At 42.6% G+C, this 14,367-nt stretch overlaps 1 protein-coding gene across 13 annotated transcripts in view; it reads right to left on the bottom strand.

Annotated features, from left to right (window-relative positions):
• The window catches only part of PDE4D (phosphodiesterase 4D), a 1,423,826-nt gene that overhangs the window by 189,664 nt on the left and 1,219,795 nt on the right, over nucleotides 1–14,367 (bottom strand). For all 13 annotated transcript variants that reach the window (XM_084801381.1, XM_084801385.1, XM_084801383.1 and 10 more), the window contains one exon: nucleotides 7,491–7,682. In XM_084801381.1, coding sequence (XP_084657507.1) covers nucleotides 7,491–7,682 — 192 coding nt within the window. The remainder of the gene's footprint in view (nucleotides 1–7,490; nucleotides 7,683–14,367) is intronic.

The following is a 14,367-nucleotide window of genomic DNA, read 5'->3' as shown; positions in this document are numbered from 1 at the left end:
TGGGGCTCAGGAGCGAGGTATAAGAACCTCCCCTTGTCCCCAGCCTCATGATGGTGCTACCTGAGAAAGTCTTCCCCAGACCCCTTGCTAGCCCGGTCAGCATCTGACAGGAGAATGTGACTGTGAGATAAAAAATACCTTGGTTGTACCTGTTTGTGGCTTAGCTTTGTATTTACATAGCAAACAAACAAAAAAAAAAAGGAAATACACTTGAAACGTATTTGTCATCATACAAATAAAGCAAAAAGTTAAAATATTTATTGCCAGGCAAGGCCAAAAATAAAATAAAATAAAACCTAAAGTTTACCTAAAAGCAGTTACATAGTTTTCTGTGGTGCAGCGAGGAGTGGAATCTTTGCAATCAACCATGCCTGCTTTCGTTTTGATTTTTCTTCCTGAGATATTCCAGAAAGCGCCCAAGGAAAATTTACTTAATCCAGAGTAAAAATATGAATGGATACATTGGCCAATCCCTGGTCTTGCTTAGGCCCCGCCCTGGAGGGGAAACTACCAAGTTACTTAGTAGACAAAAGCCAAAGGGAGGAGGGGCTATGGCTGAAAAGCAACACCAGGGGGTCTAGGGGCGTGACGCACTGGGTAGCTGTGAAGGAAGGAGTGACAGCCTGAAGTAAGAGTTAGGAGATATGTCCACTAGTGAGAGGGTTCCCAAGAACAATAAGCTCTGACCATCTGTAAGGGACACAGACAATAAGCCAAGGGTGTCCAATGCTTTATCAGATGACCCCATCCACATCACTGTGCCCTCGACCTCTACTGCATAGTCTGTACGCAAACACGAGCGAAGTGCTGTCTGCGTCATCTCTGTATGTCATGGGCTAGCCAGCGGAGGATAGGAAAAGAATCCAGTTATCCAGGTGAATCGGTTGTAAACCTAATTGGTTTGGGAGGTTGCTTTACTACGATGGCGTATAGTTCTATGATTAAGTGCTCTTTGTCTTGTGCGGTCCTCAGTCTTGTGGTGAGCTTGATGAGACTCAGAATCACTTAGGAGACTGTGCTCCAGGCACGTCTGTAGGGACGTTTGCAGAGAGGTCGGTTCACTGAGGTGGGAAGACCTGTCCTGAGTGTGGGTTGCGCCAGGCCAGAGCCTCAAGTCCCCGACTTAATAAACAAGAGAAAGGAAGCGCTCATCCCATCTCTCCTGTGCGACAGTGTGGAAAGGCTCACCGGCTCCTCACACTCCTGCCTCTACCGCTGGAGGCGCTCTTACTGCGGTGCCTTCCCTAACGTGATGGACTTAAAACTGTGAGCCAGAGTGCACAGGAACACATTCTCCCTTCCTTAAACCACTTTGGTGGTGGTAGTGGTGGGGGCGCGTGTTTTGCTATAGCCATGACAAAGTAACAAGAACACCTCTTGTCCTTCCTTGTTGTCTTGTTGATCTTTGCAGTCACATCTCTTCGGGGGTTTCAAGGGCACACAGCCTTAGCTCACCGGGCAACGGGGCAGCACCAGAACTGGCTGCTGCTGGGCTGGGAAGTTCCAATTATTTTTCAATTTACTTTGAGAAACATGGCACTATGTGTTTATCATGCCGTTCTCCTCCTGTTTTGCCCTTCATTTCTCTGGTTGTGTCTATGGTTATCTAAATGTGTGCTTCACATCTGCTTTTTCTACATTTGCTTCTTTACTATGCTTATGCTACCACTGATGTGTTTCTTATTTTCTTCTTTGTGTATGTGTGTATGTGTGTGTGTTTTCACTCATGTTTGTGTACTTGTGGGTGGGTGGGCATGTATGGGGAGGCATATGCACATGCGTGCATATATGTGAGGCCAGAAGGTGCCAGAGAACGTTTTCCTCAATTGCTTCTTCACCTTAGGTTGGGCCATGGTCTCTGTCTCTTGGTGAACTGGGAGCTCGTTGATGCACTAGCCTGGCTGACTTTTGAACCCCAGGAGCTCTTCCTATGGCCACATGCCCAGTGTATCACTGCCGCATCCAAGGATGCTGGGATCAAAACTCAGGTGTTTATATTCATATGACAAGCATGCTAGCAACTAAGTCACTGTTGTGACATTTGTATTTAATAAGCAGAGCAGAAGCTTCAGAAACATCTACCTTATATAGGTAAATATTTGTAGAGCCTGAGTTTTATTTTATTTTATTTATTTACTTAATTATTTTTGAGACAGGGTCTCTGAGGTTTTTAAAAATTATCTATTTATGTATTTAACTATTTATTTATTATTTATTTATTCATTGAGACAGGATTTCTCTTTGTAGCCTTGGCTATCCTGGACTTGCTTTGTAGACCAGGATAACATCAAACTTACGAAGATCCACCTGCGACTGCCTCCTGAGTGCTGGTATTACAGGCACGTGCCACCTCATCTGGCTGATTTTTTTTTTAATACTATAGAAATGTATACATTTTCTGAGTCATATGCATGGCTGCTTTATTGTTTTTGTATACATCATGATTTGCCATAGTTTATTTTTCACCAAATTTTACAGTGTTTTATAGTCATTCTATTGGTTAAATGAGTTTTGTTTATCTACTCACAAACATTGTTCTCAATGGTATCACTACAAATGATCAATACTTTTATTGTATTTTGAAAAGATGAACATTTCTGGACTTTGGATCGCCTATTCACAAATACCATCTTTATGTTCCCATTGAAAGAAATGAAGGATCAAATGAAATAGCAGATACAAAAATACTCAGAAAAGTGAAGTGTAATATCCACATACAATATGTATTATGGTCATCACCGTTGGCTTTTTTCTTTGTGTACCTCAGCTACTTATTAATATTTATTTATGGATAATAAAACAATGTCATCTTGTCAGGAAGGAATTATTTTCTTCTCATTCCCTAATTAATTAAACAACTATACCCAAACTTACAGAGAGTTTAGATTTTCTAAAACATTTCATTCAAACAAAAAGCTACAAACTCTTGGGACTGGAGAGATGGCTCAGCAGTTAAGAGCACTGGCTGCTCTTCCAGAGGACCTGAGTTCAATTCCCAGTACTCACATGGCAACTCACAACTGTCTGTAACTCCAGTTCCAGGGGATCCAATGTCCTCACACAGACACACAAGGAGGCAAAGCACTAATCAGTGACCGAAGAAATGCAAATTGACTCTACATGATTGATAGCGCAAGTGTGGACCTGGATTTCTTATAACTCCATTGCTACTAGCTATTTCTAATAGCTCCATGGCCACGAAAGAATTCTAACTAGAGATATTCACTGAGGCCTGTAGTGTTGGCTACCTGGGAAAGCTTTTGGTCTCCTTGAACTAACTGTACTGTGTTTTGTGAGTTAATGAAAATAAAGTGGTTTTATTCTGAAAAAATAAAAATAAAATAGTAATTTTTAAAAAGTTACAAACTCTCATTAACACTAAGGGATTTTATCTGTTGAAAAGCAAGATAACATATACAGAATCATCAAGTGAGCAAAGTGGATTTTAAATTAAAGTTTAATTTTGATTTCTCATCACTGTGGAGTGGAGCTATGCACATTGAGCAATCTTCATGCAGCAACACAAACTAGCTAAAAAAACCTCCACTTCACACATGGCCACATAAGCCATCAAATAAAGGGAAAGCAAACCCATGTATGTGTGGAAGATAAATGCTGTATTAAATTAAACACGAAGGCATAATTATTTTGTTTAGGTTGTTTCTCACCAAGTGTGAAAGGAATGCCTCATTTCTCCTAGGAGAATACGCAGGGTAACTCAGAAAACTGAGCACGTCAAGACATTATTTTTCAACAATAAGCAGAGTTGCATCATGGTCTAATTCAATTTGTCATTTGCACATGAGTCCTCCAAGGAGATAAAGGAACTCTTGAGTTGGTACAGGGTAAAATGAGGTCATCCTTATACGTGAAACAGCACTAGTCCTAGCTCTTTATAAAAGGGAGATACATACTTAGTCTTTCCCAACCTGGAGGGTAGGTGACACTCAGCCTATGCATTAAAACTGTTTTACTAGAATTTCAGAGAGCAGAACATTTAACCACTAAAACAGACTCCAGTTACTCACTACAGGTTCTTCTCTGACCTTTCTTTTTAGTGCTTTTTAAAACTGAGCTACAGTTTCTTTCATTCTTATAACAAATTTATTTCATTTCACTTCCATCTCCTCCGTCTCCTCCGTCTCCTCCTTTCCTCTCAACAAGCCTTCCTCAAACTTCCATGTCTTCTTGTGTGTGGTCCACTGAGTTCAGTTAGATTTTCATGCCTATTAATTGCATATAGTCCCCAAGGAAGGGTTGAGGCCTCCTGGGTTCCTTCCCCATCCATGAGGAAATGCTGGAAGGCCCAATCTTGCGTAGGTCTTATGTAGACAGCCACAGCTGCAGCGAGTCCGTGAACGCAATGGCTTCATGGTGTCCTGCCTAGAAGATATATTTTCGCCACACACATCTCTCTGTTCTTTGCCTCTTACACTCTTCCCGCCCCTCTTCCTCAATGTCCTGTGGTCCTTGAGAGAGGTGCTGTAGCTGTCTATTTTGTCGGTTCCCTTTTAATGAAATTGGACTAGACAGTTTTTGTTGACTATCTTTCTAGGTTGCTGGATTGAGTAGACATCTACACCAGTCTCTCTGGTGTGTTGTTCTCCTGATTGATCGGCCTTTCCCCCTCTACTTATATCTAGAGGCTCACATATGGAATGCTAGGTAGGCACTCTACCATTGGGGCCACATCTCCAGCTATAATTGTACATTTTACTTTGAGCCAGGGTCTCACTGTGCTGCCCAGGATGGTCCTGAACTACTTCAATACCCGAGACTGTCCTTGAATATACTATCAACCTGCCTCAACCTCTGACTAGATGAAATAACGAGTGTGTACCAGCAGGCCTGGGTGTGCAGTGGCTTTGTCCTTCAGCCTTGTCCTTCCACTGCCCCCACCACTATCATTGGTTTCGGTAGTTAAGCTTCCTGTTTGAATGGAAAAGTGGACACCATTTCCCATTTATTCTCCAAGCCTTTTCCTCCTACATCTTCTCTATTTATATTTGTTCTTTTATTTGTTTTCCCTACAGAACGCAACTGCATCTTTCACCACTTTTCCAGAAACCGTTTCTTGATCTCAGCATCACAATTTGCATCAGTAATTATACATTTACTTACAATCCCCATTTTCTCCTCATTTTTAGACTCCAGCTTATGGGCCTTCACTCAGCTCAAGTGCCATTAACTTATTAGCTTTAATTTTTTTCTCTTGAATTTCTTTCTTCCCTGGTCAGCTTTAATTCTCTCGCTCCCTTTTATCATCAGTTTTCTAAAAACTATGTATTCACTGGCTTAGAGAACTGTTTTCGATTCACTCCCCAACCTACTGGGCTTCTAACTCCATTGCCTGACTAAGGTGCTTCACGCAAATGGCGTGTACACACCTAGTAATTACAGAAGGTAACTGGTTCTTCTAATCTCTTCTAGCCCCTTAGGCTGCTATTTCTAATCTTAGTCCTTTCCTTTCAAACAACTCCCAAGTTTTCCCTATGCTACTCTATAAAAGCTGAATCCACTATTTAGTCCTACGTTATATTTCCACTCTCTGTCCCTTATTTCTCGTGTTACTACTGCCATTTATTTATTCACTGGAGGTTAAAAATTTGTCAGTCCATTTGTTTCTCTTTCTCTGCCAGACACACACACACAAGAACACACGCACATACGGATGCACATGTGGATGCACATAAATGCATGCAGGCATGCAAGCACAGAAGCATACACATACACACAAATGCACACAAGCATACACACACAGACACTCACCCGCACATGCACACATGCACATATGGATGCACATAAGCACAGGCACAGAAGCATGCACATACACAGAGGTGTACACAAGTATACACACACACACACACACACACACACACACACACACACACACACACAGAGCTCTGAAGGCCTTGTGCCTCTTATATCTGGGCCTATCTCTTTGCTGCACTTCACAACCTTGGTCTAGATCTTCATCACATGTGGCTGATTGTGTTTCAGTTACATTTGCTATGAGTACCTTCCCTATTGCCTCTTCACTGTACCATCCTTCAAAAATAGAATATTAATAATCAAAATATAATACAGATGAAACACAATGAAGGCCATCCCCTAGCTAAGAGCTTTGGTGGCTCTTAGTGCCTGTGGACTTTACTTGGATCCTGACCCTCTCTTACCATGTCTGCTTCTCAAGACCAGCTGAGGGTCATAAACCAGAGCATCCGTACTACACATCTTGCAGAACCATTCCCTGAACCCATTACTTTCTTCTCATCTCCTTTGGGCAGAGAGTTTTCGTTGGGCCCATGTTTTACACTTGGTAGCACTCTACAACTTCAAGGCGGTACTCACACTTTGTTACAAATGGCTTAGCACCAGCCTTTCTTTCCCCACAGATTAGGAGCTCAAGAAATGTTCTCACTGTGTTTTAATGAATAAGTAAACATCCTATGAACATTTTCAAACCCACAGAAGAGGGATGAGGCTGACACAGAAAGAGACCCACTGGCAAAGGAAGAGTGACAGTCATCAGTGATACAACTGCTGAGAGAAGTGGGAGTCAAAAACTGAGCAGGTCACAAGCTGAGCAAAGCACACCTTAATTTCTGGAAGCTCCATGGGGACAGTTGTATTGCCTTGGTGATCTTTTGGGGTACCAAGGAAAGTACTAGACCTACAGGGGTTCTATAAGATGAACTACAAGTCGGTTCTAAGATGATGTCACAAAAAGATGTCACCTGTGGCAGGACAAATGTTGAAATCCTGAGGAGAGAGGAAGCTAATTGTATCCTGTGCCTGATATTACAGTGCACGTATTAAGTGAGAGAGTAGGGACATGGTGCAGAAGTGTCCTCAGCACAGAACGAATATAAGGTACAGTGAGCCGATAAACAGAATGTGCTTGGGAAACAGGATGATAATCCCCATATTATCTATAAACCTGTTAAGTTTGATTCATTTCTAATCTGTCATGTGCCTTAAATGAATTCCAATAATTTGCCTCTAGTGATTTATTTTCAGAACCTGGTTCAATTTGTACAAAAATCCCCCAAGAGATTTTTGCCAGGTTCATGTCTGAACATATATCACTTGAAATACAGTCAGCATGCTGCCCATCTTAATACCATAGGGGTCTTCAACATAAGCTTAAGGCTTTTAAAAATATTAGAAAATGTTTATGTGGCTGAGTATCTAAAACACAGGTCATATAAATATAAGCTGATATCTTAAGGGTAATTTCCCACTAAATGTTAAATTCTGCTTTTCCAAAAATAATACATTTTTTTCAGAGAAAATGTTCCCCCCTTAATCAAGGTGACAGTGCACTCAAGTTAAGTCTCCTATTCATCTTCAGCATGGATGATTTGATTCACTTTGTGCATCAAAGGAGGATGAAGCACTTGGATGAAACCATCATTTATGACATCATCCGCCCCAGAGATGAATGTGCCCAGGTTTTTCTAGCCTTTTCTGCCCATCCTTCTACTCACATATCACTGGCAATCGAGGAGTTCCTGGACATAGATTTTGGAGAGAGGTCATAATCGCTGTCAGATCGGTACAGGAAGGACTCCCGGCGTTGACTGTGGACAAAATTTGCTTGGAGAATTAGCCCAGACCCCGGGCTGGTCATGGGATCCAAGGGACTCCGTCCCGATGATGTGCCATTGTCCACATCGAAACTGTGAATGGAGGAAAAAGAGAACTACATTGGTGGGAGCATTGAGCGCTGGTATCTTAGCAGAGGAGTTAGCTTGATTTGAGGAATGAAGGGAAGATTGGACATCGGACTCTGGCCAGCAAATATTACAACATTGAACTAGGAATGGAGTCATAGTAGGTTTGCATAGTGTAGCATCCTGTGTTTGAACCCACTACAAACAAACAAACAAACAAACCCACAACTGTAAGTATCACATTGGCTTAATGGTCTTATTTTCCTTGGCTGTTGACAATTTGCGAAGGCCTAAGTCTTTCCAAACCTAACTTCAATTAAAAAATAAAAAATAAAAAAAAAGAAGTTATTCTGCAAAAGTAGCTCTGAGCACAGAATTCCTGTTTAGAAAAGAACAGTAAACATTTGAGTTTGGCTGAACAATTGCCACTTTCTAATGTCATAATCCACCCGAGCCTACACCTCTTTTCCTTTTCACACTACACTTATTCAATTGTTAATTTCTCCATCATTTGCTGTGAATATGTAACAGCCTTTCAGTAGTTTCCTGAATCCATTTTGCAGCCTTTATCTAGCTTTATCTTCTTAAAATGTAAACATGACTGTCCATAACATTTATCAGTTGAAACTCTTCATCAGCTCACTTTGCTGTCAGAATTAACTACTGAAGGCACACATGAATTCAAATTAAATTGTTACCAACATGCCCCCATTTGAATTTTTATCCAGGAATGAACAATTAGCTCAATGGCACAGAGCTGGCCTACATGCACAGTGTCATGGGGTTAATTTTCAGCATGTCCCTCTGTACACACACAACCACATAAATACACATATACAACCACCATACACAACCACACACACACACACACACACACCTTAAGACCCACTAGTTTAAAACAATTAAAAATTTTCTTTCTAACAGTTATTCATATTCAGTGTTATGTCCCAGTGCCCCAAGTAAGTCAAGCTTGGGAGGCAGGTGAATTATTGATCATGGATGCATCTGTGACCAAGCAGCACCTCAATCAAACCCTCAAGCAGAAAACAAAAATGGAAAAGTCCCAATGTCGCCCAGTCAGTCAGTGCAAAAACTGTATTCCAACTTAAAAATTTCTGTGTGTGCTTGTAGTTGCATGTGTGCTGTATAGATATGTTTGTGTATGTGTGCATATGTGCAAGCCAAAGGCTGATGTCAAGGGTGCCCATCAACTGCTCTCCAATGTGTCCTTTGAGATAGATTCTCTCACTTAACTTGGAGTTTACTGATGAATGGAGGCTGCCTGGCCAGTGAGCTCTGGGGATTCCCCATCTCTGCCTTACCAAAGATGGGACTGTGGACATGTGCTGCCCATGACAGCGTTTTTACTTGGATGGATGCAGAAGTCATGAACTCAGGCCCTTGTGCTTGTGAGGCAAGGATTTTACCAACTGTTTAAGATTTTGTTATGTGCCATCTTATAAATATATTTATATGGTCCTGCCAAGACACTGGAGGACTATTTAATTAAATATTCACTTTACAGACAAAGATGGAAGGTTCTAGAAAAGCTGATTGACCAAAGTCACTGAATTATGGCTTAATGATGTATTTATTGTTCCTGAAGTCCCCTCTGACAGAGTACATGATTCCATAAGGCACAAACACATGTCAGGAGCTGTGGACTGAATAAGAGGTCTCTGACTCACCCGGGGAGAATCATCGCTTTGCAGCACTTTGCCTGTCCCCAGGAAAGCCAGAGATGGTGGGGCTTTTACTTGGTAAAGAAGGATATCATGGGAATTTGGGGAAGTTCTTCTCAGATGTTATTCATTAAATAAGCAATTATTAAACACTGATTGTGAAGATACTGTGATTAAGAACATAAAAGCAATAGTATTAACTCAGGCTGGGATACCTGTGATGTCCCATAGAGGAGTAGTTACTAAAATGGGCCTTTAGCAATACTCAGCATGCATTTGGAAGACACTGTTCAGTAGAGTCGGGAGATTGGGAGCCGGTTTCCCTTTAAGGAGACAGTCACAGAGGACCTAAGGATGAGGAAGCTCTGCAGAGCATCTGTGCTCTGCTGCCTCTCATTAGTTAGCAGGATGACTTAAGGGTTAAGTGAAACAGAAGGAAGGAGGCCTCTCTTTCTCTACATTCTTCATGAGGAGTGTAATTTGGGGTTTACTTTTTCTCAGTTTAATGGGATCGGTGCCACCAAATCACTCAAAAAATCATTAATTTATATTTTTTTAGACCAATAGTTTTTCAACTCAGTTTTTTAAAATCTTAATTTATAGACACAACCTATGTATCTTAAAATATTTTTTCAATAATGCTATCTATGAAAATCAAAGCATTTGTTGAATAAAACATGCCTGGTGTGGGTCTTAGCCATTTGTTTGAAGATGTAGTATAGCCCTTTGTCCACTAGATGGAGAGAATGTTCTTACATATGGAGACTCAATTTCAAAATAATATGAGTGCCAAAATTACTTATTAAAGACTCAAAAAAATCTCTTAAATATTGCTTAAGATAATGCCTCAAATCTATTAAAAACTCTTTATAAATATGTATTAATATTGCCCCAATCCAAGAAACATTTGTATTAGCTTTACTTTTAAATTGATTCATTTATTTCTTTTTTAAAAAGTGATCAGACTGGTGACTTGGAGGCTCAAATGACCTTTTAGCCTGAGTCCCTAGAGAAGCCGGGACAAAGGCACATACCACCTGTGCATGCTAAGTCAGGACAAAAGCACATACTACCTGTGCATGCATGGCTTAGCTGGGACAAAGGCACATACCACCTGTGCATGCATGGCTAAGCCGGGACTGAAGGCACATACCAACTGTGCATGCATGGCTAAGCTGGCATGAGGGCACATACCACCCGAGCATGCGTGGCTAAGCTGGGACTGAAGACATATACCACCTGTGCATGCATGGCTAAGCTGGGACTGAAGGCACATACCACCTGTGCACGCATGGCTAAGTATTTGCTTTAGGACCAGGCTGACAATGGAAAGCTATTGGATCTTTCTCAGGAAGACATCACTGACCCTCCACAATATATCACTCAATGCATGTCATGCTGGGCAAAGTACCATGAATATCAGCGATGGGCTGGAAAAGCCATTTAAGTTTGGGAACACACAGAATACAGTTTGATTTGGGAGGTGCGCATTTGGTCTGAGGTCATCAGCATGCTAGCTATCTAGGATAGGAAATACTTCTACAACCAAAATTTATTACCAAGGAAAAGCAGCATTACTGAAAATACCTAGTTCAAAGCATTGCCAAATATCAGCAGTGGCAAATGACATTATAGAAAGAGATTTTATATGATGGAGGATTTAGCGGACAAGCTTGTGCAGTTCGTCTTTGTCCTTAGATTAACACTGGGGGAAGTACAGATATATGTAACACAGCTGAATAAAGGCAGGAAAATCTCAGTAAGGAAATAAAACATGAAGCAATTGGGGACTAAAGGCCAAACATATAGCACCAGTTATAAATAGCCTAAAAATAATAAAGCATAGCACCGTATGAAGTGGGCAATCTGATATGTCAAGAGACAACATATATAAAGGGAATTTAATGCTTGGAAGGAGTAAAAGGCCCAGGCAGAGTAGAGGACGGCAGGGGTAGAGGATGCCCAGGCAGAGTAGAGGACGGCAGGGGTAGAGGATGCCCAGGCAGAGTAGAGGACAGCAGGGGCAGAGGATGCCCAGGCAGAGTAGAGGACAGCAGGGGCAGAGGATGCCCAGGCAGAGTAGAGGACAGCAGGGGTAGAGGATGCCCAGGCAGAGTAGAGGACAGCAGGGGCAGAGGATGCCCAGGCAGAGTAGAGGACGGCAGGGGTAGAGGATGCCCAGGCAGAGTAGAGGACAGCAGGGGTAGAGGATACCCAGGCAGAGTAGAGGACGGCAGGGGTAGAGGATGCCCAGGCAGAGTAGAGGACGGCAGGGGCAGAAGATGCCCAGGCAGAGTGAGGCAACAGAGCAAACTGAGAAAGGATGGTGGCGAATGTGAGTCAAACAAGACACAGTGTTGAGCTGCATTTGTGGGTGGCGCTAAAGAGCAGTGGAGACATACAAAAGTGGCAACATTGTATGGTACAGGCAACGGGTAGGCTGGGTACGTGAATAGAAGCCATGCCAAGGAGTGTCAGCGTCATGGTGTAATAAAGAGATATGTGGAAAGACACAGCCTACTCTAGCAGCCAACACTCAGGAGTGAGATGTAGCAGATGATTTATTTACTTTTCAGTCGCCTATGTTCATAAGGCTTCATTTGCGAAAATAAACATTTTGTTTCTGTGACTACAGGATGAGTAGAAAAGACACAAAAGATAAAATCAGACCCAAAGGATGAGGGAGAAACTTCTCCCAAATAAAAGGAGACTTCACTAAATCCTTTGAATATGGGAAAAGGAAGCTGGGCGTGGTGGCACACAGCGTTTAATCCCAGCACTCGGGAGGTAGAGGCAGGTGGATCACTGTGAGTTGGAAGCCAACCTGATCTACAGAGTGAGTTCAGGACAGCCAGGCTACACAGAGAAACCCTATCTTGAAAGAGAGAGAGAGAGAGAAAGAAAGAGAAACATCAACCAAGGAGCCTGAGACCACTCATTACTGGCTTAACTTTCTGAAAACTAGATAGCTTCATTTTAAACAGAGAACTAATTTATGCTGAAAAGAGAGCTGGCTTCAGATGAGCTGCTCAGTTTTGAATCGTGGCTTCCTCCACAGTCGTTGGTATTAATAAAGAGAGAGAGAGAGGCATCGGGGAGGCTGTCTTAACTCAGTTGGTGTCGAAGGGACTTTTCCTAAGCGTCCTCTGCTTCACAGTAGGCCTGGTGAGTTCTCTTTAGACTCATGGCCAGTTAGGTGGAGGCCAACCCACAGTATAACCTAAGCTTGGGAAAGAGGCAAAAGAATCGGAGGGAAGCCAAATATCGATTTATACTAATGACACTGACGATGATAATACAATTCTGGAAGATGCTCCATGTGTCTCACATTCTCCTTCCTGCACATCATATCTTCACCTTTGGATGTGGCCACCATATTTCCATATTTTTTTTATTTAACCAAAAGGAACCAAGAAGCCTAGGGAAATGCCTCTAAAATAAGCAATGTGTTAGGAGCCATTCTTCATACGAGTCTGTTTTAAACCCAAACTGTCTGACTCTAGAGCCTGGGAGAATGAACACTATGTTTATGTTTATGTTTCAAAGTCTCCTATGACTGTCGTAAGAAAACAGATCACTTCCTAGCATCCTTACCAGGACGGACCTTTCAGTGTTAACTCTTTGAAAGCTATATTCCTATCAACTCATGGGTCACACGTGCCAAAGCTCACTCTGCAACTTAAAAGTTTGGAATTTGCTAAAGCCTCAGTTTTTAAACTTTGAACACGCCAGTAGGGTATATAAAGCTAAGGGAGTGTTCGGGAGTCTGTGAAAGGTCTTAGCTCAGGGGAGACAGCGAGATGCCACACTATCCCATGCCACACCCCCACCCGCCCCTGCCCACTAAATGCAGAGCAGCCATGCATCCATCTTACAAGAGCTGGCTCTCATCAGCAAATGGTTACAGGAAAGTGATGATACAGCTATGCTGGTTCCTTGGAGGGGCAGTGAGAGTCAGGACCTGTTGGCCTGACACATTCAGCGCTCTTGAGGGCTGTGCAGGACTGGCAATCTTTTTCTATGGGGCCTTCTTTCCTCAAGATACAGAAATCAGACAGTCTGGCCAACCAACAGAACTGCTCCCAGATCTCCGCATCCTTGCATTTAAGCGCAGTCAACGGATGGTGATGTAGTCTATACCTCCAATCTGGCTGCCTCAACCGTCCCCATTATTTCCTGTCTACTAACCTCGGAACTGCTTGCTAAGCGTCATTTCTCATCCTTTTGGCCTAAAGGTAGACGCTGACGTTCTGGAGGAAATACTATTACTCTTAACCAGCACACGGTCTCCCCCCAGAGCCAGGGTCCTGCTTCTTTCCTGAGTCAATGGATCGTGTCATTTCCTCTAGCCCTTAGGATCCTGCAGGTTTTGAGCTTGAAGGAGATGAGACACAATGAGGACCACAGTGGCTAGTCTCCTGGGAGTCCATATCAATGTGATTTCCCTGGACTAAGCATTCTGTGCAGAGGCTTCCTCAGGAAGACCAGGCTGGATGCTGATGGGAACCCTAGGACACTCAACTGAAGCCAGGAGTGGCTGTGTATGGCTTCTGACACCGTGTGCTGAGAACACGGGTCTTTTGCTCCATGACACAAGGTGAAGATATCCTAAGAGGGCTTAAGTTAAACAAACAAACAAACAAACAACAACAAACCCAACAGGGTTAAATTTCGAATCTTGGTTCTGTCCCGTATTAGTCATATACCTTCTTAAGATCCTGCTTCCTGACAAAGAAAGCACATGTGTTTCTGGGGCCGTTAATGAGGATTAGAAGAGAACATGTCTAGAGAGCATTTACATCATCGCCTGGCAGCCGGGATGTGTCCACCAGAGCTGGCGGCCATTGGTCTGGTTTTGTTCATCTTTATCTTCCACTGAGATCATCCACTGAAATCACTGTCTTTATATGAGTCACTTTTCCTATCTCGAGAAGACTCTAAAAGAAGACAGAAGGAAGGGACATGTGGGACAGATCAGGGGAGTGCGCCCTGGTCATCAGTGAGGTGTC

This window comes from Acomys minous, assembly GCF_964271855.1.
Source record: "Acomys minous genome assembly, chromosome: 11".
Taxonomy (NCBI): Eukaryota; Metazoa; Chordata; class Mammalia; order Rodentia; family Muridae; genus Acomys; species Acomys minous.
The sequence above is the reverse complement of the archived record's forward strand: the minus strand, read 5'-3'. Positions and strand labels throughout refer to the sequence as shown.